At 36.7% G+C, this 26481-nt stretch overlaps 1 protein-coding gene across 1 annotated transcript; it reads right to left on the reverse strand.

Moving 5' to 3' along the window:
• Window positions 1-16675: 16675 nt before the first annotated feature.
• Window positions 16676-17939, reverse strand: LOC106378225 (inverted formin-2-like). Its single transcript, XM_022694283.2, has 2 exons — window positions 17489-17939; window positions 16676-17413 (listed from the first exon to the last, which is right to left on the reverse strand). The coding sequence occupies exons 1-2, from the start codon at window positions 17830-17832 to the stop codon at window positions 17263-17265; spliced, it is 495 nt and encodes a 164-aa protein (XP_022550004.1). The 5' UTR covers window positions 17833-17939; the 3' UTR covers window positions 16676-17262.
• Window positions 17940-26481: the final 8542 nt, after the last annotated feature.

Genomic DNA, 26481 nt, shown 5'->3' on the forward strand with positions numbered 1-26481 from the left:
TTAGCGAGGAAATTTAACGAGGAAAAGTAATCCTCGTAAGTTTACGTCGACTTTACGAGGAACTTGCGAGGAAATATAAAATCAGCGTTATTTCCTCGTAAAATAACGACGAAATAATTTCGTTGTAAAGTCGATGTAATGTCATGTGGCTTTTACGAGGAAATACGCTTTCCTCGTAAAATCGACGTAAATGTAGCGTGTACTTTACGAGGAAATATTTTACGTCTACTTAGCGAGGAAATTTTGAATCCACCAACTTTGTAGTTGTAACACGTTTTTTTCGCTCACCTAACTAAATTTCGTCGTAAATTCCTAGGAAAATTACAACTACCAGATTTGAAAATTTTCTATAAATATGGACATTTGAACATCATTTTAAACACACCAACCAAAAAAAAAACGTGAAAGAAAAAAAAAATGTCGGCCTTGGGAATATTTTTGAGTTGCAGAGGTGGATGTATATGCATAGAGATGCTAACGGGAGAGTGACGAAAGAATACCTTGCGGGCCTGGAGACATTTATGCATCAAGCAGATTCCACACCGCTCGCCCAAGAAGCGGTAAGATGTTCTGTCCTTGTCGGAAATGCAACAATTCGAAATTGACAAATCGTGAAAATGTTTGGAAACATTTAATAAATAGAGGTTTCACGCCAAATTACTATATCTGGTTTCAACATGGAGAAGGTTATAATTATGATCAGAATGAAGCTAGTAGTAGTAATAGCAATTTTCAGGAATAGCCGGTTGATCATCAGTTGCATAATGAACATAGTTACCATCAGGAAGAGCAGATGGTAGATTATGATAGGGTTCATGATATGGTAGCTGATGCATTCGTAGCTCATGATGAAGATGAAGAACCTAATATAGATGCAAAAAAGTTTTATGAAATGTTAAATGCGGCGAATCAGCCACTTTACAGTGGTTGTAGAGAAGGTATCTCTAAATTGTCGTTGGCTGCTAGAATGATGAATATTAAAACTGATCACAATCTACCTGAAAGTTGCATGAATGAACAGACTTGTTTTAAGAGTATTTGCCGAAAGACAATGTGTCTGCTGATTTTTATTACGAGATTCAGAAACTGGTTTATAGTCTTGGGTTGCCTTCGGAGATGATAGATGTTTGCATCGACAACTGCACGATCTACTGGGGAGATGATGAGAAGTTAGAAGAATGTCAATTCTGCAAGAAGCCACGATTCAAGCCGCAAAGACGGGGACGTAATAGGGTACCGTACCAAAGGATGTGGCACCTACCATTTACAGACAGATTAAAAAGATTGTACCAATCAGAGCAGACTGCTGGAAAGATGAGATGGCATGCCGAGCATACTCAGACGGATGGTGAGATGACTCATCCATCAGATGCAAGAGCCTGGAAACATTTTAAGAAAGTACATCCGGATTTCGCTAGCAATAGCGAGAATGTGTATCTCGGATTATGCACAGATGGATTTAGTCCATTCGGAATGTCAGGGAGACAATATTCATTGTGGCCAGTCTTTCTTACGCCATACAACCTACCACCGGAGATGTGCATGCAACGGGAGTTGCTATTCTTGATCATATTAATACCTGGTCCGAACCATCCAAAAAGGTCTCTGGATGTTTTCCTACAACCACTGATAAAAGAGTTGAATGATTTGTGGTCAACAGGGGCGAGGACGTATGACTGCTCAACGAAGACGAATTTTACGATGTGAGCGATGCTTTTGTGGACCATAAGTGACTTTCCTGCCTATGGGATGTTGTCTGGATGGACTACACATGGGAACGACAGATGCGTTTCAACTGAAGAATGGTATGAAGACAAGTTGGTTCGATTGTCACCGTCAATTTCTTCCTATTGGCCATATGTACCGAAGAAACAAGAATTTGTTTAGGCACAAAAGGGTTGTGAGAGACACTCCTCCTCCATATCTAACTGGAGAACAAATTGAAGCGCAAATCGACTACTACGGAGCTAACAAAACAGTTCATTGTGGTGGTAATTGGCATGTCCCTCGTAATATGCATGATTCTTACGGTGTTCATCACAACTGGCACAAGAAGAGTACATTTTGGGAGTTGCCATATTGGAAGGATCTTCTTCTGCGCCACAACCTCGATGTGATGGATATAGAGAAGAATTTCTTTGAAAACATCATGAATACAATGTGTTTGCCCACATGTGTTCCCGTATCTACGTAAGTCTAGCCTTGTCTCCGCCCACATGTGTTCCCGTATCTTTCTCTCCTTCTTTTTTTTTCAAATCATTCTAATTTGAGAAGCAAACTGGTGAGTAATTATCTCTGATTTGAGAAGCAAATCGGTGAGTTTATCTTTGATTTGAGAAGCAAACTGGTGTGTATTTATAGGAAATTTCGAAAGGTTTTACGACCAATTAGCTTCATTTCCTTCCTCGTAAATAAAAAAGCGGGCCTCGCTAATTCCTCGTAAATGAACGAGGAGATTACGAGGAAACAAACACGGGCCTCGCGAGTTCCTCGTTAAAGGGAAGATGGGTTTGGGGTTTGGAATATATGAAGTTGAAGATAAGGAAGATGGGATTTGGGGTTTCGGATTTTAGGGATTTAAACATAATCATCGCTATTTCCTCGTAAACTAACGAGGAGCTTACGACGAATCCTAAAATAATCATGGTTAATTCCACGTAAGCACAATTCGTCGTAATAACCTCGTAATAGGAAAACGCGGGCCTCGCTAATTCCTCGTAAAGAAAAACACGGGTCTCGCTAGTTTCTCGTAAATTTACGAGGAAATTACGATGATTACTAATTTCTTATATATACACGCGAGCTTCGCTCTCCCATTTCGTCTCCACTTCCTCTCTCTTTCGTAGCAATGGTACATTCTCTCTCTATTTCCTCTGTAATTTGATTAGTTTAGGGTAGATTAGGTGGTTAGTGTAGGGAATTTAGATAGGTTTACTGATTTTATGTTAATTAATGTTGATTAGGTGGTTAATGTAGGGAATTTAGCTAGATTTATAGAATTTGTTATTTATAAAATTCGTTAATTACTGTTGATGTTAATTTTAAAAATTAAATTTTTTTTTCCAGATGATTCGAAAGAACAGACTTACTCCCCATTACAGACAGATGTTCGGTGAGCCTAGTAGTCGTTTAGACCCGTCGTCTTCTTCAGCTCCCGGTTCTTCTTCAGCTCCTAGTTCTTCGGGTCCGGAGACTGTCCCCGAGACTCAGCCTTCTCAGAGAGTCTCTCGGTCGCCTTCTTCTAGTGCACCATCGGTTCCTCATGTGCCTCCTCCGATGGCTCCTCCGATGCCCGCCGAGATTCATCCCGATTTGATGGTGCCTCCGAGTGCTCCTTACTCGCAGTACACTGTCGAGGACCTTCTCGGTCAGCCAGGCAGAGAAGGTTTACCAGTCATAGACCCCGACCGACCGGACGGAACTTTGTGGTATGTTACATTAATTATTATTATTTTTAATTATTTTTTAATTCTTTTATAACATTAATAAATAATTTATACTTTAAATTTGTTTTTTTCAGGTTTGGGGTTGACGGATGTCTTGCATCGGACATAACCGACACGATCAAAGGTTACTTCTCCATGGCACATCCGAACTGGAAAAAGACGCCCATCTACGTCAGAAAGACGTGGTTCAAAATTTACGATGTAAGTTACTATTAATTAATTATATATAGTTTAATTTTTTCATGATTTATATATATATATATATATATATATATTTTTTTTTTTTTTAACTAATTATTAATTTAATTTTTTTACAGCAAAAATATCATTGGTCCATGGGGGTCAATGAGAGGGTGAGGAAAGCGTTTTACGCGAAGGCGAAAGTTCGCTTGTTGGACACGGTCTCCAACTGGAAGGGTGACTGGATCGTGAAGGGATATGAGCGTGGCAAACCCGCTGAACTCACCACGGATGTGAGGGATGACCTCATCCGTTATTGGCGGGATCCTGAGTCCATTGGAATCGCCCAGTCTTGCTCTGCCTCCCGTAACACGGTAGATAAGCACGGCCACGGGCCGATGCTTCACTCTACGGGCCAAAAACCGCACCCCGGTGTCCGTTTGGAAATGGTAATTAAATATTTTATTTAATTAATTTTTTAATGTATATATATATATATATATTCTAACTTTCTTAAATGTTTTTTAGGCCAAAGAGAAGGGACAACTCCCATCTCGTATGCAACTTTACGAGAGGACCCACAAGAATAAGACGGGCCAATTTCTAGATGGCAAGTCCGAGCAAATCTTCAACGACTTGGTTGCTCAGGTTGACGACCGCCAGACCCAGCTGACCCAGCAGTCCACCGACGGATTACCCGTCACCTTATCCACACTTGAAGTGGATAAGATTTACGAAGAGGTAAATTTTTTAAAATTTTAATTTTTTTTATTATTCATTTAATTTAACTTTAAATTTTTACTAACAATATTTATTTTTTGTTTTTAAGGTTGTCCCTAAGAAAAAAGGACGTACGTTGGGGATTGGTTCCGTCAACGATGTTCCGAGAGCGACATCGTCTTATGGTCAGACACGGGAAGATGAAGTCACTCAACTGCGTAGAGAGTCCGCTCAGCTGCGTAACGAGTTGGAGTCGACACGATCTGCATTCACAGCTCGTGTGGGTGGAGTCGATGGCTTCTTGGACGTTATAGCGGCCACAAATCCGGAATGGGAGTCCTTGTTGAGGAACATGCGACGACAAAATCTCATTCCAGGCGAATCATCATCCGACACACATGCCGAGGCGGATGTAGAGAGGAGGAGTGATGAATTCTACCGGGCGATGAATGACTCTTGGTTCTTTCTTTTTTTTCGGTTGTTGTATTATAAATTCAAAACTTATTTATATATAAAATATTATCGTATTGATTTTGTTTTTAAATTTAATTTTATTAATAAATTAAATAATTTTAATTATTTTTTTTAATTATATTTTTAAATTCTGTAAAATAATAAAACGAAGTGAATTCGTAGCTAATTTACGACTTATTTGCGTGGAAAGTTTAAGAGGAAATGACGAGGAAGTTTAAACGAGTACTTTACGAGGAAATATTTTCGAGGTATTTATGTGTACTTTACGAGGAAATACTTTCGAGATAAATACGTGTAGTTTACGAGGAACTACTTTCGAGGTATTTATGAGGAAATATAGCGACATTCTTACGTGGAATATCTACGTGGTCTTTACGACGAAATATGGTACTTCGTCTTTACGACGAAACGTTTTCCTCGCTAAGTTACGACGAATTGGCGAGGAAATATGCGTTACGACGAACGAGTAACGACGAAACGTGTTTCCTCGCTAATTCCTCGTAAAGCCTCTTTTACGACGAACTCACGAGGAATACTGCCGTCGTTAAACTTATGTTTTTTTGTAGTGTGTAATGGATGAATTGTGAAAAGCTCTGAAAACTATTAATCGTTAGTCAGATTAATAAAACATAGTTATAATAATCAATAGGATTTTAAACAAGGTGAGACGGTTGATTTCGTTCAACCAGCTAGAAGCAAATACACTGGGAAAGACACATGCAAAATGTGTGATGACGAAACTTTTTTTTTGTGAAATAACATTAGGGAGACACGATCACAGATCATTAGACGGATGGTGGTAAGCAAATACATTTACCTCATTTGCCTATACATTTACCTCATTTGCCTATGATATGGTATAATTTCATGGAGATATATTGGAACAACAATGAGAGGTTACACTTTAACTCAATATCAAAATATATATATTTATATGCAATAAAGTTTTGATTCAATACGTCAATATAGGTGTTTAATGATCATGAATCGAGTCTTACCCCACTTGATATTTGAAAACAATCGTTATGGTGCCTAGCTGGAAGAACCATGTACATTGGCACATCTATCCCAACAATATTTAAAAGTATGTGATCTTCACTATGGTTAGATATTAATGCTCTTATTCACATAGTAAATCAATATTTTTAACTACTTTAAACTATTTTCAGGTTTATCAATGGAAATAATTCAACAATGTTTTTTGAGAGTTAACACATTACATTTTGGTTAAGCTATAGCAACATCTTTCTTTTACTTTGATTTAAGTTCAAACCAACATGAGTTTTCAAGAAAGTGAATTGGTTAAAGACTCAAACTGTAGTTTGCATCTTTTACTATTATTTTCTCTCACGATTTTGACTATGAAAAGAAATAAGAATATATATATAACTTGTGATTCTTACTTGAGTCTGAACGATAAAATTGTTAAAACTTGTAGAGTATGTATGTGTCACGTGATTTGATAGAAAATAAAGAGCACCAAAACCTCTAGTTGGGCGGTTACACTTCCCGAAAAGCACAAAGAAGTCAAACTAGAAAACAATGGAAGTAGTTTTTTTTGCAGCTTTGTATGTTGTGCTTAATGTTAGCTTCTTAGTTTTTGTACTTTGCGTTCATGCCATCTTTTTTTTTTGTCAGCTTTGATATATCCCTTGTATATGGTTGAGATTAATGGAAGTAGTTATTTGGATACCAACATGCCAATGTAAAATTTTGGAAATTAAATCTAGAATAATAGATAGTGTGTCTTTGTTTGTATTAATTATCAAGTCGCAAGAACCAACCAATAGCTAGCTCAATCTGGCTACTTGCTTTTACGTAATGTTTTTTTTTTTTTTTAGAATGAATGTTAAATTTTATTCATTAAAAAAACCATTCTTACATCATGTGCAGACTTCTATATTTTTTAAAGTCTAAAAACTCATTCAAATAGAAAATTTAAACTCTCAAACCCTCCTATAATTTTCTTTTTCTAGAGACCTTTAAACTCTTGTACTAAACCAAAACTGCAATCCATCTTCCCATCCCTTCACTTTTCTTGTTCTCATATTACTCAGTTTGTTTCTTATCCCCTTCTCAACCATTCTCTTAACAGTGACATTAGGCAAAGGATTTTCCTCATGCTTTATCTTATTCCTTTCTCTCCATAGAGCATGAATTGTAGCCTGAAAAATATATCTGAGACAGAACCTTTTCTTCTTCTCCATTCTACATCCGTAATCATAGACTCAATCTCAGACCAGGCCGTAGTGTAGTCTCCGCAAAGAAGACCCTTAGTGAGATACTCCCAAATCTGAGCAGAGTAAGAGCACTCGAAAAATAATGGGTTCTAGTTTCAGGCGCATATTTGCAGAGTACACATGTCTCATCAACCCCCTGTCTCCACTTAGCAATTCTATCTATAGTAGACAGTCTATTCCTCACAGCTAGCCATGTCACAAAAGCGTATTTGGGAGTTGCCTGAGGAAACCATACACCTTTATACCAGCTGCAACACTCGGAGGTCGGCCTCAAAAGTGTCCAGGTTTCAAAAGTAGAGAAGTTCTGCTTGAACCCTGATCTTCTTCTCCACTTATTTATGTCTTCCATTCCATCCCTCAGCTTCTCTCCAACAATAACTAGATCAGCCTCAATATCTTTTAGCAGCTGAGAGCGATGTCTCCTCCTCCTACCCACACTTTTAACTGCTTCCTCCACTGTGGCTTCCCTGCTAACCCCCATATCAACCATTCTACGCCCACCCAATAGAGTAAATATAATTCCTCTTTCAGACCAGTTATCAAACCAGAATGAAGACTTCTTTCCATTCCCCAACTCTTTTCTATGGAAACTCCTTACCACATCTCGCATCTTCAACATCTTCCTCCACATCCAAGAACCCACTTGAGTTGTCTCTTTTATCTCCCAAAAACTCTTCTGTTTCAACAGATAACACTCAATCCATTTGCCCCACAAAGATGTACCCGATAATATTCTCCATATGATCTTCAAGACATTAACTCTGTTGACAATTTTGAGGTTTCTAAGGCCCAAACCTCCCTCTTCCTTTACCCGACAGACAACATTCCAAGCCACCTTAGCACCACCAGTTTTTAGTTCCGGCCCTGTCCAGAGAAAAGCCCCACAGAGTTGCTCAATTCCCTTAATACAACTACTTGGGAGAAGGTAAACAGAGGCCCAGAATTTCACTATGCTCATTAGCACAGCCTTGATTAGTTGCAATCTACCCGCATAGGATAGAAATCTGCTGTTCCAGGAGCTGATTCTGCTTATGAGCTTCTCAACTAAAGGGAAATAGTCTTGCTTCCTCATAGCTTTAGTCATTAAAGGAAGCCCCAGATATCGAACCGGAAGATCACCTTTTTCAAAAGGGAAATTTGATAAAACTCTCTCCTCCTCTGTCTCTGCAACTCCTGCCAAATATAGTGTAGATTTCGCTATACTTATTCTTAACCCAGACCACTCAGCAAATTTGTCAAATACAGATAGAGCACCCTGAACAGACTCTTTTAACCTTCTACAAATACCATCAAATCATCCGCGAAGCACAAGTGAGTGAGGGAAAGCGACTTACAACGAGGATGGAACTTGAACTTCTTATCCTTCGCTGCTTTATCAATTTTTAGCGACATAACATTCATTCAAAGCACAAAGAGGTAGGGAGAAAGTGAACAACCCTGGCACAAACCCCTGGAACTCTGAAAATAACCTGCCAAATCACCGTTTACTTTCACAAAGAAAGAGGGTGTAGTGATGCACAATTTGATCCACTTTATAAATCTCTCTGGAACACCCAACACCTCTAAACAGTTCAAAACAAATGACCATTGGACTGAGTCAAAAGCCTTGGATATATCAATCTTCATCACCCCTATTGGCGTAACAGTCTCCTTATGGTAATCCTTCACCAGTTCAGAAGCCAGAAGAACGTTTTCTATTAATAGCCTGCCTTTAATGAATGCAGATTGATTCTCAGTTATTATACTAGGCAAGAGCTTCTTCAATCTATTAGCCAAGATCTTCGACACAACTTTATACATGACATTGCAACAGACAATGGGCTTGTAATCTTTCATCTCCAGAGAATCCATCTTCTTAGGGACCAGAGCAAGAATAGTTGAATTTACACCTTTTGGGAGAAAGCCAAATCTGAAAACTGATTGAACTGCCACAATGAAATCACGTCCAATTACTGGCTAAGCAGTTCTGAAGAATTCACTTGGGAAACCATCTGGTCCTGGAAATTTGTGAGAAGGCATGGAGAATAACACTTTACGGATTTCCTCTTCAGTGACCTCTTCCTCCAGATGACTACAATCGCCCTCTATACATCTATACTCCAACAGCTCCTTCAACTCATTCACAGTTGCACCTTGAAAGTTGTCGGGGTTCTAGTTTAGGAACTCCGAGAAGTATCTTTCTGCCTCCACTTTAATCTCCCCATGCGTTGCAAGCCTTCTCCCATCAGAGCATCTTATTTCTTTCATTGTATTCCGTTATTTACGAGCCTTGACAGAATTATGAAAAGTTTTGTTGTTTAGATCTGTCACATCTAGCCAATGAAGTTTTGCTCTTTGCTTAAGATGTTCTTCCTCCAAACCCGCAACATGAAGCCACTTCTCATATGCTTCCGCTTCCTCTTGTACACTGATTTCTGTAGGTTGGACCAAAGTATTCTTCTGCTTTTCCCAACACGTTTTTGAATCATGTTTTGCTTCTTAGGATGTTCAAATTCAACATTTTTAGTTTCCATGTCAAGATCTTTAGAAATGAACTTAATGGGAAAGGTTTGATAAGTTTGATGTATTCCCTGATCAATTTTTATGTGATTTGTTTTCGATATCTCTTTTAAATTAGATGCCAACTTCCAATAGTAGATAGTTGGACGTTACTTTGTAACATAACATCACAGTTAGATGTTACCTTGTAATGTAACAAGTACTATTGAATGTGCATAGAAAACATACCCGATAGCTATTTCATGAATACCATATATAAGCTCCCGCAATACTCTTTAACGAACTGAGATTCTGATTAAACTACGTGTTAAAAAAAGGTTGAGGTACTGCTCATCATAGAGAAAGAGGGTGATCCTACCTTTGTTGAAGTCGATGTTGGTGACATGATGAAATCATGGACTAGTTTGTTTTCAAGAATGTTATGTTTGTTAGGAATATGTACTGTTAACGATCTAACCCAAATGATGAACAAAAAGTAGCAAAAAAAAAATGCCAATGCAAAGAATGAAAGAGAAAATGTTTCATAAACAAATAAATTTGTGTTTCTACAAATATAACATTTGACAACATTGAATATATCATTTTTATTACATGTTGATATACTTAGTACATTGAACAAACAAAGTTTGAAGGTGTCTCCAGTAATATAGACAACAATTAATATCAATTAAACAAAAATAATTGCTAAGCTAGTTAGTATATGATACAAACGAAGTTACTCCAAAGCTCATCAAGTCCGTAGTGTTGAATTATATAAAACAAAATCTAACAACCTATTTCACATCCAACAACGGTTCTAACGCCTAACACCATACATAACTCCTAAGAATATTATAAGTAGATTGTACAAACATATTTAAATTGCAATGACATATTTATATATAATAAAATCTAATGGTGTATATCACAACTAACAGTGATTGTAACACCTAGCTCTATACTTAGCTCCCACTTATTGTTATCATATAGCGACACAGTTAACATCAAACAACTTCTATAATCTCTAACAATTATTATAACATCTAACAACATACCATATTAAACAAATCCGTATACACCTTTAGCACCCAATATCATTAAACCTCTAACCTGCAACATCTAGCCAATACCATCATATAAAGTTACATCTAACAACATTAGATACATCTAATATCAGTTGTAACAGCTAACAAAAAATGTAACAACGTATGACACATACACAGTGATTCTTTGATATTTTCCCTTAATTGTTTTTTTATTTTGTACGAAAATCATATACAATGTATCTCGAGAATCATATTCTAACTGCAATATAAATATCATCATAATTAAAAATAAATATATTGTATTTCATCATCAAGATATGTAAACAACAACAAAATTGTGTGGTTGAAACATCCCCTATTTATAAACCTACATGTGACTAGAAGAATATATGATCTGAGCCTATATCTACACATATTCATCTCTTTGTTATATGCCAACCAGCATGACCCACAATAAAAGTATTTTAAACATATCACATCCTAAATGTTATAGATGTAAGGAGTTTTGTGACGCATATGTATACTTAGATAATATTGGTCACCATTGGGTATATTAACCTAATTGACTCTATAATTTTTGCTGCTTCATTTTATTTGTGTTAGAAATGTGTCAAGTGTGCCATGTGATAGATATCCATCACTCATAGGTGCATGAAATCTAACGGCAAGAATTCTCACACATTACAAATTAATATTCATTGCAATCGCTAATGTATCAATAACTAGAAATAGATATGTGTGTTGCATAGGTTTTGATAGATGTTTTAATTTCATAAAACACATAAATTGAAAAACTTTTTATTGCAATTGTCAGATTTTTGTATATATTGTGTGAAACTTATTCAAGGAATAAAAATTTGTTTTTCTACGTAAGTTTTGGTTGGTATTTATATTTCAGTAATCATAGTGCGTAAGTAGTCCTTAACAAGTTTGTACTTAGGGATAGAGAAAAGGCCAGACCCAAAAATTTAATTCGAATTCAATCCCGAAAAATATGAATCAAGGTGAAATACAATGAATTTGAAAACTGAATAAAATCAATCGAGTCGATGAAAACGTCATACACATTCTTAATTTAATATTTCTATTAACTTTCTAACCTATTCTTGTTGTTGAAACATATTCTAATGTTTCCTTAGCCATTTAGTAATGTTTGTGTTGTCATTATAGGTCTCAAAATTTGTGTGTGCATTTTTATCATTTATATACTTTTGTTTGCATGGTTTATTCAAATTAAAATATTTTTAACACAGCTCTATATATTAATTCTCTATATTTTCTCTTAAAATAGGGACACTCTATCATAGCGATGAGTTTCTCCAATGTATGATTTTATTATAGTGTTTATCTAGTTTAAGGAAAAATTTAGTGAATGATATTTCAGTCTCTATATTTAGAAAAAAAGTATCATATTTCTATATTTTCTTATAAAAATAGAGAAACTTATAACAAAATCATAGATTGAAGCAAATTCAATTCAATAATAAAATTTCTCTATTTTAAGGGAAATATATAAATGAATAATTAGGTGCATTGGAAATAATCTTTGTTTTTTAACTAATGGAAAACATTGGTTCAACATTTCTGTCATAGTGATGAGTTTCTCCAGTGTATGATTTATTACATTTTGATACTTCTTTGATTCTTTTAGCCACAAATATATAAGTCCACGATGAAGATCATGTTTATTAATCTCCATTGTGTTAATAGCTGCTTATGAAAATAAGACTCTAAAGAAGTATTTTCTCATACATGAAAGCTTATATACAATATACCATTATGTGCAAAATTGAAGTTGTAAAATGCTAAGGTTGAAAGTGTTGTTAAGCTTGACTGTTTTGATGGTTGACTCTGTTTTGTTTTCATCCTCTTCTAGTTGAGGTATGTTAGATATGTTATAAATATCTCTATTTTAGTTTAAAATAGGATCCATAATTTGTTTGGCAGCTACAAATCTATTCGAAACACACAATATATATTAGTTGAAGGACATAATACCGTCAATATTAAATCAAACTAGTTGTTTGTGTTCCATTTGTCAGTTTGAGAAGAGAGAAACTATTGATCAATGTCCATATTTGCTTGCTATATGGACGCCATGTAATCTATGAATTATCAAAAGATGTAAAAACATTTAACCCATTTGCCTATAATTACTACATGTTTTGATAAATAATTGCAAATGGTATGATCTAATTTCATGCAGATACCTTGTAGAAAAAAATGAGAGGTAGCTTCCCACTTTACGGGACATACTTCCAAGTCAACGAGGTTACACTTTAACTCAATATCAAAATATATATTTTTATATGCACTGAAATTTCTGATGCAATACGTCATTATAGGTGTTTACTGATCATGAATCTAGTCTAACCCCAATTGATGTTTCAAAACACTCGTTATGGAGCCTTGCTAGAAGAACCATGTACGTTGGCACATTTATCCCAAGAATATTTAAAAGTATATGATCTTCACTATGGTTAGATCTTAATGTTCTTATTCACAATAATAAATCAATATTTTAACTACTTAAGTTATTTTCAGGTTTATCAATTCTTGTTGAGATGTTATGCATTACATTTTGGTTAAGCTATAGCAACATCCTTCTTTTACTTTGATTTAAGTTAAAACGGACATTAATTTCAAGAATGTAAATCGGTTAAAGACTCAAAATGTTGTTTGTATCTTTTATTATTATTTTCTCTCACCATTTTTGACTATGAAAGAAATAAGAATATATATATATATATATATATATCTTGTGATCATATTTCATTTCTTACTTGAGTCTGGAAGATAACCTTGTTAAAACTTGGAGGTTATGTATGTGATAGGTGATTTAATAGAAAATCAAGAGCACCAAGACCTTATTTTGTGCGGTTACACTTCCCGAAAGGCAGCAAGATGTCAAACTAGAAAACAAATGAAGTAATTTTTTTTGGCAGATTTGTATGTTGTGCTAATGTTAGCTTTTAGTTTTTGTATTTTGGGTTCATGTAATCTTTTTGGTCGGCCTTGATATCTCTTTGTATATGGTTTAGATTAATGGAAGTAGTTATTAAAAAAACTGACTATGGATACCAACATGCCAATGTAAAATATGCAAAGTAAATATAAAACAATAAAGAGTGTGTCTCGGTTTGTATGAAATGTCGAGTTACAAGAACCAACCAATAGTTAGCTGAATCTGACTACTTGCTTTTATGTAATGTTCTCTCCCAACACGTTTTTGAATCATGTCTTGCTTTGTGAGATGTTCAAATTTAACTTGTTTAGTTTCCATGTCAGTGTCTTTAGAAATGCTAGTTTGATTCCAAATGCGGCTAGTTTTTGTTTTTGTTTACCAGAACCAAGAAATTGGTTTATTGGAATTTTGTTTATCAGTTACGCTAACAATAAAAAAAATTGGAGTATTTAGGCTCTCACCTACAAAAATCCAATATTAAGTAGATTTTATTTTCCTGTTATAACCACTGTTACTTTTCTGATAATCCTACATTACCCCTATAAGCTATAAACCTGTAATAACTAAGCTAAGATTTATTTTCGGTCTCTCCTAGTCTCCATTTCATCTTCTTCTCTATCTCTGTTTGCTCTTTCCTTTTCTGCCCTCGGTCAAGATTATCACTTCACGGAAATATTTCATTTTTCTTCGATATTCGTATTTATCTTTGGAAGCTTCACATTTATCTCCGAACTTGACATTTATCTTCCCCTAAAGAATAAATGATAAACCGTCATAACGATTGGGCTTGATTTTGTATAAAATCGCAAGTGGGCTTCAAGCCGCGTGCTGGACCCTTTCGTGACGTTTTCCGACTTAAGTGTTTTTACGATTTATCGAAAGAGCACTTCCGAAACGACGTCGATTCCGAATAAGGTTCGAATTTCTCGTATAGCGGAGGCAGATCGAGGTGTTTAATTAACTGTTGCCATTTTATACGATCAATTCGAACTTCATACGAGACAACGAGTTCTTGCGGTTTTTAAATCGGAATGTTCCAACGATGACTCCAATCGAGATGAAACAAGAGTAGGTTTGATCCAATCCCAAAGGAGGGAGCTACGAGGACGGGACGAGGGCGGGCTAGTTGATCCAACTCGCCAAACGGGCGAGTTGGACGGTGCGTTCGGTTTGGATGATAGATCCTTATAGTTTTTTCGTTGTGCGGGATCGTTTGTCCGAGGCCTGGAATAACCTTTCTCGAAGACTTATCGTGTAAATCATTTCCGGAGTTGTTACGAAACTCGATTTAGGTTCTACCACTTCTCTTTTTTTTTCGAATTTTATCTCTTTTTTCAAAGAGGACATTTCTTCAGAAGTTTTTTACGTTGATTTCGTCGTAACCGGTTTTGACCCCAACCCCTAATATTTATAGTGTTTGCAATTTTTTGGCAGAACACCACGCTTTTACTTGTATGTTGTGCTAATGTTAGCTTTTAGTTTTTGATTTTGGGTTCATGCAATCTTTTTGGTCGGCCTTGATATCTCTTTGTATATGGTTGAGATTAATGGAAGTAGTTATTAAAAAAACTGACTATGTATACCAACATGCCAATGTAAAATATGAAAAATAAATATAAAACAATAAAGAGTGTGTCTCGGATTGTATGAAATGTCGAGTTACAAGAACCAACCAATAGTTAGCTGAATCTAACTACTTGCTTTTATGTAATGTTCTCTCCCAACACGTTTTTGAATCATGTCTTGCTTTGTGAGATGTTCAAATTTAACTTGTTTAGTTTCCATGTCAGTGTCTTTAGAAATGCTAGTTTGATTCCAAATGCGGCTAGTTTTTGTTTTTGTTTACCAGAACCAAGAAATTGGTTTATTGGATTTTTTTATCAGCTACGCTAAGAGTAAAAAAAATTAGAGTATTTAGGCTCTCACCTACAAAAATCCAATCTTAAGTAGATTTTATTTCCCTGTTATAACCACTGTTACTTTTCTGATAATCCTACATTACCCCTATAAGCTATAAACCTGTAATAACTAAGCTAAGATTTATTTTCGGTCTCTCTTAGTCTCCTTTTCATCTTCTTCTCTATCTCTGTTTCACTACAAGAAAACATATTTTTTACGAGGGCGGTATTCGTTGTAAATTCGTCGTAATAGGGGCTTTACGACGAATTAACAACGATACGCGTTTCGTTGTTAAACGCTCGTCGTAACGGAGGTTTCGTCGTAAAGTCCTAGTTACGTTTACGAGGAAGTCAATTCCTCGTAAAGCGGAAGGAAACTATTCGTCGTAATGCCCTCGTAAACGACGATGTAAATACCTCGTAATAGTTCGTTGTAAAAGCCACGTAAGGCTTCCACGTAAAGTCGATGTAAATTTTACGAGGACTTTACAACGACTTCATGTAAATTCCTCGTAAACGTTACGAGGACTTAACGTGGAATTTTACAACGAATTTACATCTCCATATTTAAAATATTAATTAATTATAATAATTATATAAATTTTATAAAACAATAATTTTAAAATTTAAAATATTTGAAATAAAATTAAATATGAAACCAAATAATTTTTTTTTAAAACTATAAATTCATTAATTAAATAGAATTTAAATTTTTTATACAAAACAAAAGAAATTAAAAAAGGAAACTAAAGGCCAACATCATGGTCATCGAAGTAGTTGGCTGAGGGGTTCGGGTCTGTAGACGTTCCTGCTTCGGGATCCGGCTGGCTCATCCCGAGAGCTGCTCGTCTCTCCGCCAAAGCTCTCTGCAAAGTTGGATTTCCCACCGCCATCACATCCAGCAAACCCTCGAGAGAGTCCAAACGCTGCTGCTGGGTATCCATGCGAGCCTGCATCCGGTCGTTGTCCTGGTCCCGTCTCGAATAGTATGACGAAGTCGCCCTTGCAACTTCGTTAACGGAACCTATTCCAACCGTCCTTCCCTTCTTTCTAGGAGCCACCTATATGTATATATATAAAACCGTATTTAGAGTTAATAATAAAATAAAGAAAAAAAATTAAAATTATTAAATTTTACCTCCTCGAAGATCCGGTCGACCTCTACGGTTGACAACTTGACGGGTAATCCATCTGCAGACTGTTGGGTAAGTTGCGTCTCTTGCTCTTCAACCCGAGACGCCACAGCGTTGAAGAGTTTCTCGGATGCAGGATCCACAAAAACCCCATCTGGTGAGGCGTGAGTCATCTTGAATAAGTCCGAGAGAGATGGCAAAACTCCCGTCTTCTCCAACTAATAAACAACAATAATAAATAAATTAAATATAATTAATAAATACAAGTTTAAAATAATGAAAATTATAAATTTAAATAAAACTTACAGCTTCGAGACGAATTCCGGCATGGGGTTTTTGGCCGGATCTATGAACCATGGGCAAATGGCCATCTTTATCCCTCGTTCTTCGGGAAGCGGAGCAGGAGTTGGCTTTGCGGATGGAGCTGGGTTCGTTCCAATAGGTGATGAGGCCATCCCATGCTTCCTTTGTGACCCCGCTCGGCTTCCCCTCATAGCCGTAAATCTCCCACTTGTCCTTCCAATCGGAGACGGTGTTGCAAAGACGAGTTTTCGCCTTTGCAATAAATTCGCTCTTCACCCTCTCGGTGATTCCTACGGACCAGTTCCACCTTTGCTGAAAAAACAAACATTTTAAAAGATTAGAAAAAAAAATAATAATTATTTAATTAACAATATAAATATTAATAATATGTAAATATAATTACCGCAAAACATTTAAACCACGTCGTCTTGACGTGATCGGGAGTCATGGTCCAGTTGGGATAAGGGCCGTCATAATATCCCTTCATCGTCTCTGAAACGCTCCGGCTAACACGGTTGTTAGCCCCAAACCTGCAAATATAACAAATTTGTTAAAAAAATTGATCAAAGATTTTAAATTTAAAATTAATAATTTTATGTACTTACCAATAAGTACCCGGGGGTCTATCGGGGTCCAGAACGTGTAAACCCTCTCGTCCGGGCTGGGCAAGCAAATCCTCGACGGTGTATCTTGCGAATGGTGCATGAGCTGGCACCCGCAAATCGGGATGAACTGCAGCCGGTGGGGCAGGCTGATCCGGGGCGACAGGTGGAGCTCGTGGGGGAGGCATCTGAGATGGAAGAGGAGGAGGGGTCGAAGGAACTCTCCGAGATGTGTGAGAGTCTGGAACTGTCCCGGAAGAAGACGATGGACCGCTAGAGGAAGATCCATCGCCAAACAAATCCGCATACGTAGGTGCAGGAGCTGCTGGTCTCGGTCTAGGAGCCATCTAGAAAATTTAAAAAAATTAAATTAATATATATCCTAAACGAATTGTTTAAAATAATTTTCTAAACTAATCATCTAAACTAATTCCGTTAACTAATCACCTAAACTAATTCCCTAAACTAATCACCTAAACTAACAACCTAAACTATAAAAAAAAAAAAAAAAAGATAGAGAGAGAAAGTTACCTTAGAGGGGGAGAGGAGTTAGGGAGGAAGATACGAGCAGTGCTCGTATCTTCGACTTCTCCCATATATATAAAAACGGTTTCCTCGTAACTTCCTCGTAACATTACGACGAAGTTACCAGGCCCGTGTTTTTCCATTTACGACGAAGTTACCAGGCCCGTGTTTTTCGATTTACGACGAAATTACGTCGAAACATTGGTTTACGACGAATTTACAAGGCCCACGTTTACGACGAAGTTACCAGGCCCGCGTTTTTCCATTTACGACGAAATTACGTCGAAAAATCGGTTTACGACGATTTTACAACGCTTAACCCTAAACACCGAGAATGAAATCCCTAAACCCCAAAGTCACATATCATCTAACATCATATCTCTTCTTCTCTACTACTTTGTGCTCTTTCTCCAACTTAAACTCTAAAACCCTAAAACTCCAAATAATTTTTTTAAAATTAACACAAATACATATTATATAAAACAACATTTGTTACACATACATTAGGATGGTAAAAAAACAATATTTCTTTAAACATACGTTACAATAGAGAAATACAACATCAGAGACATATATTACATCACTCTAAATCGTTTTCGTTCTCATCAATATTACATCACTCTAAATCGTTTTCGTTCTCATCACTATCATTACAATCATCATCGTCGCTTCTCTCGAACTCGTCTTCACGTGCTTCATCTGTCGCATCTTCGGGAATATCTTCATATTGAAAGTTTTGCGGGTCGATCAAAAGGATTTCATCAGTTGGTTGTTCTGGTACCTCAACTTCATTGATAGCGTCTTCTTCTTGCAAGGGCGGTTCTTCTCCAGCGACAATGCGTCCACGAGGTGTAATTTTGATAGCAGCTAACCAGTTTATCCCGGAAGTTCGAAGCCGAGGATAAGGAAGGAAGCTTACTTGCTCGGCTTGTGAAGCTAAAATGAAAGGCTCAAATTTGTTGTATCTTCTCCCAAAATTGACATCCACAACACCAAATTTGTTATACCGAATCCCTCGGTTCACAACAGGATCGAACCATTCACATTTGAAGAGGACGCATTTTAGCTTCAATAACCCCGGAAATTCCACTTCAATAATCTCCTGCAAGATCCCGTAAAAGTCCGTTTCACCTTTCACACATATTCCGTAGTTACTCGTTGCCCGATGTCTCCCATACTCGTATGTGTGAAAGGTAAATCCTCGTGTGAAATACATAGGTGATGTGGTGACCTTTGCAACTGGACCTTGAACCAATTCGTGAAACCATACGGGATAATAAGGATCGTCGTAATCAACCTGCAAAAAGCAGTTATTCTTAATTAATATTGAAGTATCAAAACACTTACTTAATTAATCAATGTATGAGATATATTACGTACCTGTGATTTTAACCACTTGACAAAGTGCTTATCTTTACGTGTCTCCACATCAGTTGCAGATATTCCTGGTATTGCTTCTTCAACTTGAGATACAAACATGCTGCAAATTAAACAAATAATCAAGTCATACATAATTAACTGCAATTCATATAATTAACATTCACAAAAATATTTACCTTTCAAAGTAACGGGTCATTGCATCCTCGCAGTTGAGCAGAATATAAGTGTGGGCACTATGTTTATCCTCTTCACATGACCACCATACTTCTTTCGTTTTACCACCAAACCTTGCAATTTCGCAGAAAATGTCAGGAACACCATCAATTGGATATGATGTCGGTACTCCACCATCATCATATCTTCTAGGAACTCTTTTCCTCGTACGAACAGTTGGAGCAAAGTAGTATGATGTGAAGTTAGATGTTTCGGCTGTCAAACTTCCCGCAACTATTGAACCTTCCACCTTTGCAAGATTTCTTGCTTTCCCCTTCAAATGTTTCATCTGTCGCTCATACGGATACATCCATCCGTTGTGAACAGGTCCACGAAGCAATGCTTCATATGGTAGGTGGACAACTAGATGCTCCATGACGTCAAAAAATGAAGGAGGAAATATCTTCTCCAGGTTGCACAATATGATCGGAATGTTATGATGAAGTTGTTCGATGACTTCTTCCTTGAACGTACGTGTGCTGAGATCTCTGAAAAAAGCGCCGATGGCTGTATATTGCAAAAGTAATCAAATTAATAACATTTCATAACATATGTATATATATTAACGTTTTATAATTACCTGCAAGTGCTTCATGGACATTTGCTGGAAGGAGCTCGGCAAAAGCAAATGGAAGAAGTCGTTGCATAAACACATGACAATCATGACTCTTCATTCCGGAGAACTTTTGACCTCGTTCAACACATTTTGACAGATTTGAAACATAACCATCAGGAAACTTAACTTCTGATGCAACCCAGTCAAACAAGGTTGTTTTGGCTTCTGATGACAACCGGAAGATGGGAACAGGAACGTTTCCATTGCTCTTGATATGTAACTCACTTCTTGAGCAAATATCAGGTAAGTCCATCCTTGACTTTTTGTTATCTTTTGTCTTCCCAGGGACGTTAAGTAATGTATTCATGATGTTCTCAAAAAAGTTCTTCTCAATATGCATGACATCCAGATTGTGGCGTAAGAGAAGATCCTTCCAATAGGGTAGCTCCCAAAATATACTCTTCTTATGCCAATTGTGAGACACACCATATCCATCAGGCATATTTCCAGGAACATGCCAATTTCCTCCAACTTTAACTGTTTCCTGAGCTCCGTAATAATCAATGTCTGCTTCGATCTGCTGGCCGGTGAGATATGGAGGAGGACCGTCTCTGACAATTTTTTTGTGCCGAAACAATGTCTTATTTCTTCTGTACGGATGGGCAAGTGGAAGAAAGCGACGATGACAGTCAAACCAACAACTCTTCCTACCATTCTTCAGTTGAAAAGCATCCGTCGATCCAAGACAATATGGACAAGATAATCTTCCATGTGTTGTCCAGCCAGACAACATCCCATAAGCAGGGAAATCACTTATCGTCCACAGCAGAACTGCTCGCATCGTAAAATTGTTTTTCAAGGAACAATCGTACGTCCACACCCCTTCTGACCACAATTGCTTTAGCTCTTCTATCAACGGTTGAAGAAAAACATCAAGAGACCGTTTTGGATGCTTCGGCCCAGGGATTAATATGGTCAAAAATAGAAATTCTTGTTCCATGCACATATCCGGCGGTAAATTGTACGGCGTAAGAATGACTGGCCACAAAGAATATTGTCTACCAGACATTCCAAATGGAGAAAATCCATCGGTGCATAACCCAAGATAGACATTCCGAATATTTGTAGCAAAATCTGCGTGTACCTTGTTGAAATGTTTCCACGCTCTTGCGTCTGATGGATGTGCAACCTCACCATCTCTCTGGACATGTTCCGCATGCCACCTCATCGATGCAGCAGTCCTCTCAGATTGATATAATCTTTTCAATCTGTCTGTAATTGGTAGGTACCACATCCTTTGGTACGGTACCCTATTCCTCCCACGGCCTTGCGGTTTGAATCGTGGTTTTTTGCAGAATCGACACTCTTCTAACTTGTCATCTTCTTTCCAGTAGATCATGCAGTTGTCGATGCAAACATCAATCATCTCCGAAGGCAACCCAAGACTATAAACCAATTTCTGAATCTCATAATAAGATTCAGCAGACACGTTGTCTTCTGGCAAATACTCTTTAAACAACTCCGCCCATGCATCCATGCAATTCTCAGGTAAATTATGATCCGTTTTAATATTCATCATCCTAGCTGCTAGAGACAATTTAGAGAGACCTTCTCTACAACCAGTGTAGATTGGTTGATTTGCAGCATCTAGCATTTCATAAAACCTTTTTGCATCCAAATTAGGTTCTTCTACATTTCCAGTTCCATCAGCTATTGTTGTAGTTGTTTCTAAAAATGCATCACTAATCATATCTTGAACCCTATCATGATCTACCATCTGCTCATGATCTTGATGATAATTATATCCATTATGCAAATGATTCGGTTCTTCACTATGATGACCATCCTCAAAATTATTATTACTACTACTAGCTTCATTTCCCCCATAACCCTCTCCATGTTGATACCAAATGTAGTACTGTGGTGTAAATCCTCTGTTTACTAAATGCTTCCATACAGTTTCACTACGTGCAAATTTTGAATTCTTGCATTTCCGACAGGGGCAGAACATCTTACCGCTTTCCTGTGTGATCGGTGTACAGCCCGCCTGGTGCATGAATGTCTCTAGCCCGCTCAGAAATGCGTTTGTCACCCTCCCGTCGGAATCTTTGTGCAAATACATCCAACTCCGTAACTCGTAAATACTACCGCCACCGGCCATTTTTTCTTAGATTTTTTTTTCAAATCTTTTTTTTTTCTGATTTTTTTTCGGATTTTTTTTCTCCCGTTTGTGTGTTGTGAGGAAGAGAGTTGTGGGAAATGACATATATATAGAGAAATTTTCGAGTTAGGTAGTTGAAAAATAACAACGATTTTACAAGGAATATTTTACATGGATTTTACATGGTTTTAACATATTATTTACAACGAATTTACGACGAAATTAGGTAAGTTAAAGCACATTGAATACACGTTTTCACCTAAATATAACGGTAACATGATTCGTTGTAATGTCGATGTAAAGTTTACTTTTCGACGTACTTGCGTCGTAATATTACATGGCGTTTACGACGAAATTTGGTTTCGTTGGTTTCGTCGTAATTGCGTTGTTAAGCCACCAGTTACTATTTCTAAGACGACGATAAGGAACCTGTGTCGTTCGTCTGTCTGCCAATTCAGTGGAATGACAAGGAGAAAGTGGACGGAAGTGCAGCTGGTTTGTACTTGAGAGGAACCTTTGACGATGGTTGGAGGTTCCTTTCAAGTATAAACCAACTGCACTTCCGTCCACTTCTCCTTGTCGCTCCACTGAATTGGCAGACAGACGAATGACTCATGTTCCTTATCGTCATCTTCGAAATAGTAATTGGTGGCTGAATGAGGAACATAGTCTAAACGCCATCAGGTTCGAGAGGAAGAGAGTTGTGTGTTGTGAAGAAGAGAGTTGTGGGAAATGACATATATATATAGAGAAATATAACAATGATTTTACAAGAAAAGTTTTACATGGATTTTACATGGAACATTTACAACGACTTTACAACGAATTTAGGTAAGTTAAAGCACATTGAATGCACGTTTTCACCTTTATATAACGGTAACATGATTCGTTGTAATGTCGATGTAACGTTTACAACTATTTCGCATTCCACGTACTTTCGTCGTAAACTTACATTGACTTTACGACGAAATCCTTTCGTCGTAAATTACCATGGAGTTTACGACGAAATAATGTCTCGTCGTAATTGCGTTGTAAAGCCATGTAAAGTTACGAGGAAATAATTTCGTCGTAAACCGCCGTTGTTACTGCTACGTTTTCTTGTAGTGTTTGCGATAAGGATTAATTCTCTTTATTTTTTTCTCTATCATCAAGCTTCATTAGCTTCTCTGTCACGTCTTCTTCGCCACAAAACAAAGAACTAGAATTCTAGATGTGTTCATCCGCCATAGCTTTTACAGCATCCACAATAATTGTTTCCGAGTTACTAACCCAATGATGCAAGCTTTGTGCCTCCTTTAAAAAAACTATGCTGTTGGAGAAAAAAACATTGGTGAAAGAATCATAACATATCACAAACCAAAAAGATTTGAATGGATTCTGAAAGCAGTCGAAGAAGAAAAATCTTGACAAGTATCATGAAAGGTTTGGTAAGTTAGACGTATTCCCTGACTAATTTGATATGGTTTGTTTTGATATGTCTTCTAAGTTAGATGCTAAATGCCAGTATTAGATAGTTAGATGTTACGTTGTAGTGTAACATCATAGTTAGATGTTGTTTTTCTATGTAACAAATACTATAAAATGTGCATAGAAAACATACTCGGTAGCTATTTCATGAATATATATATATATATATATATATATATATGTATAAGCTCCCGTATAACTCTTTAAGGAACTGAGATTCTGTTTAAATTATGTGTTTGTCAATAATCTATAGGTTGAGGTAATTCTCATCATAGAGAAAGATAGCGATCTCACCTTTTTCGAAGGTGTTCCCAGTAATATCAGACAACAATTAATCTCAGCCAAACAAAAATCATTACTAATCTAGTTAGTAGAAGATACAAACGAAGTTACTCCAAACCTCATCAAATCAGTAATGTTTAATTATATAAAATAAAATCTAACAACATATTTCATATCTAACAACTAACACCACATAACTCCTAAAAATAATATAAGTAGATTGTACAAACATATTTAAATTGCAATGATATATTTATATAAAATAACATCTAACAATATATATCACAACTAATAGTGTTTGTAACACATAGGACCATACTTAGCTCCCACTAATTGCCATCATATAGCGACACAGTTAGCATCTAACAACTTTATAATCTCTAACAAGTATTATAACATTTAACACTATATCATTTTAAACAAAACCTTATACGCCATTGGCACCCAATATCATTAAACCACTAAATATTTTCTAAATCGCAACATCCACATATAATGTTAGCCAATACCATCATATAAAGTTACATCTAACAACATTAAATAAATCTAACATCAGTTGTAATTGCTAGCAAAAAAAATATAACAACGTATGTCACATACACAGTAATTCCTTGATATTTTTTCCTTAGATTTTTTTTTTGATTTTGTGTACGTGTAGAGTGAAATTCATATACTGTGTCGCTCAAAAATCATATTCTAACTGCAATATAAATGTCACCAAAATAAAAAGTAAATATATCATATTTCCTCATCGAGATATGTGAAGAACAAAAGAATCGTTTGATTGAAACATCCCCTATTTACAAACCTGCACATGACTAGAAGGATATATGATCTGAGGCGATATTTACACATATTCATCTCTTTGTTATATGCGAGCCAGCATGACCGACAATAAGAGTATTTTAAGCATTTCGCATCCTAACTGCTATAGAGATTAGAATTTTTGCCGTATATGTATACTTAGCTGATATTGGTCACCATTGGGTATATTAACCTAATTGACTATATGCTTTGTTGTTGCTTCATTTTAAATGTGTTAGGAGGGCATTGGGTGCGCCATGTGCAAATATCCATCACTCGTAGCTACAGAAAATATAACGGTCAGGCTTCTTACACTTTACAAATTACTAATCATTGCAATCGATAATGTATAAATAACTAGGTATGTACCCGTGCATTGCACTAGTTTTGATTGATGTTCTGATATACCATGGATTTTCCAGTTTTCAGCAATGGTATATGATTGTTTTATAATCTATTATATGTGTGTTTGGAGTCTTTTTAGAGTCTTTTCAAGTTCATGTATGTTTTGGAACAATGTGGAGATTATGGAGCTAAAGAGAGAAGAAACTCATAGCTGTTCAGAAATCAGCCAGAGTCGACATTCAGCTAGACTGTCGATCGACAGAGACACCTTGTCGTCGCTCGACAGTGACGCGAGAAGACGGGCCGACTTGTTCGAGGCCGACTTGAGCTCAGATGATTCACATAATTACAAGACTTCCCCTAGCTAACTTTACCTAATGTGGGAAACGAAATTTGCACTGTCGATTTCCATTGATTTAGGAAAGTTAGGAAACCCTAAATTTCCCAGAAGTCCTGGATATCTGCTAGACTACACGCCAAGCAATCAGAACACGAAAATATAGACGAAAAATAAGTGCGAGAATCGAAAAGAGCGCAAGAAGGATTTTATTCCGAATCTGCGTATGAGCGTTACAACAAGGTAAGAGCCTTCGCCACGAGAGCTGTCGGCGAGATCCCTAGATCTAAAAACCTAAGACTGCAGAAACCTAGTTGAGTCGCAGCTCGATAACAAAAAAACGGAAAGTTGCCTAAATGCCCTAAGTGCTAAGTTTTGCTCTGCGTAAAAAATTGCCTCCCCCTGCATCTTCAACCTCGAGATCCTTATATACTCCACCTAGAGGCGGTTTACTCTTTCCTTTTCTGCCCTCGGTCAAGTTTATCGATTCACGGAAATATTCCATTTTTCTTCGATCTTCGTATTTATCTTTGGAAACTTCACATTTATCTCCAAACTTGACATTTATCTTCCCCTTCAGAATAAAAGATAAACCGTCATAACGATTGGGCTTGATTTCGTATTAAATCGCAAGTGGGCTACCAGCCGTGTGCTGGACCCTTTTAGGACGTTTTCCGACTTAAGCGTTTTTTACGATTTATCGAAAGAGCACTTCCGAAACGACATTGATTTCGAATAAGGTTCGAATTTCTCGTATAGCGGAGGCAGTTCGAGTTGTTTAATTAACCACTGCCGTTTTATACGATCAATTCGAACTTCATACGAGACAACGAGTTCTTGCGGTTTTTAAATCGTAAAGTTCCAACGATGACTCCAATCGAGATGAAACAAGAGTAGGTTCGATCCAATGCCAAAGGAGGGAGCTA

This window comes from Brassica napus, chromosome C7 (genome assembly GCF_020379485.1).
Source record: "Brassica napus cultivar Da-Ae chromosome C7, Da-Ae, whole genome shotgun sequence".
Classification (NCBI taxonomy): Eukaryota; Viridiplantae; Streptophyta; class Magnoliopsida; order Brassicales; family Brassicaceae; genus Brassica; species Brassica napus.

Coding starts and splice junctions, on each gene's coding strand:
- LOC106378225 (XM_022694283.2), bottom strand. CDS start 17,832: ATGGCTCCTAGACCGAGACCAGCAGCTCCTGCACCTACGTATGCGGAT. Junction 17,414..17,488: donor AGACCCCCGGGTACTTATTG/GTAAGTACATAA, acceptor TTATATTTGCAG/GTTTGGGGCTAACAACCGTG.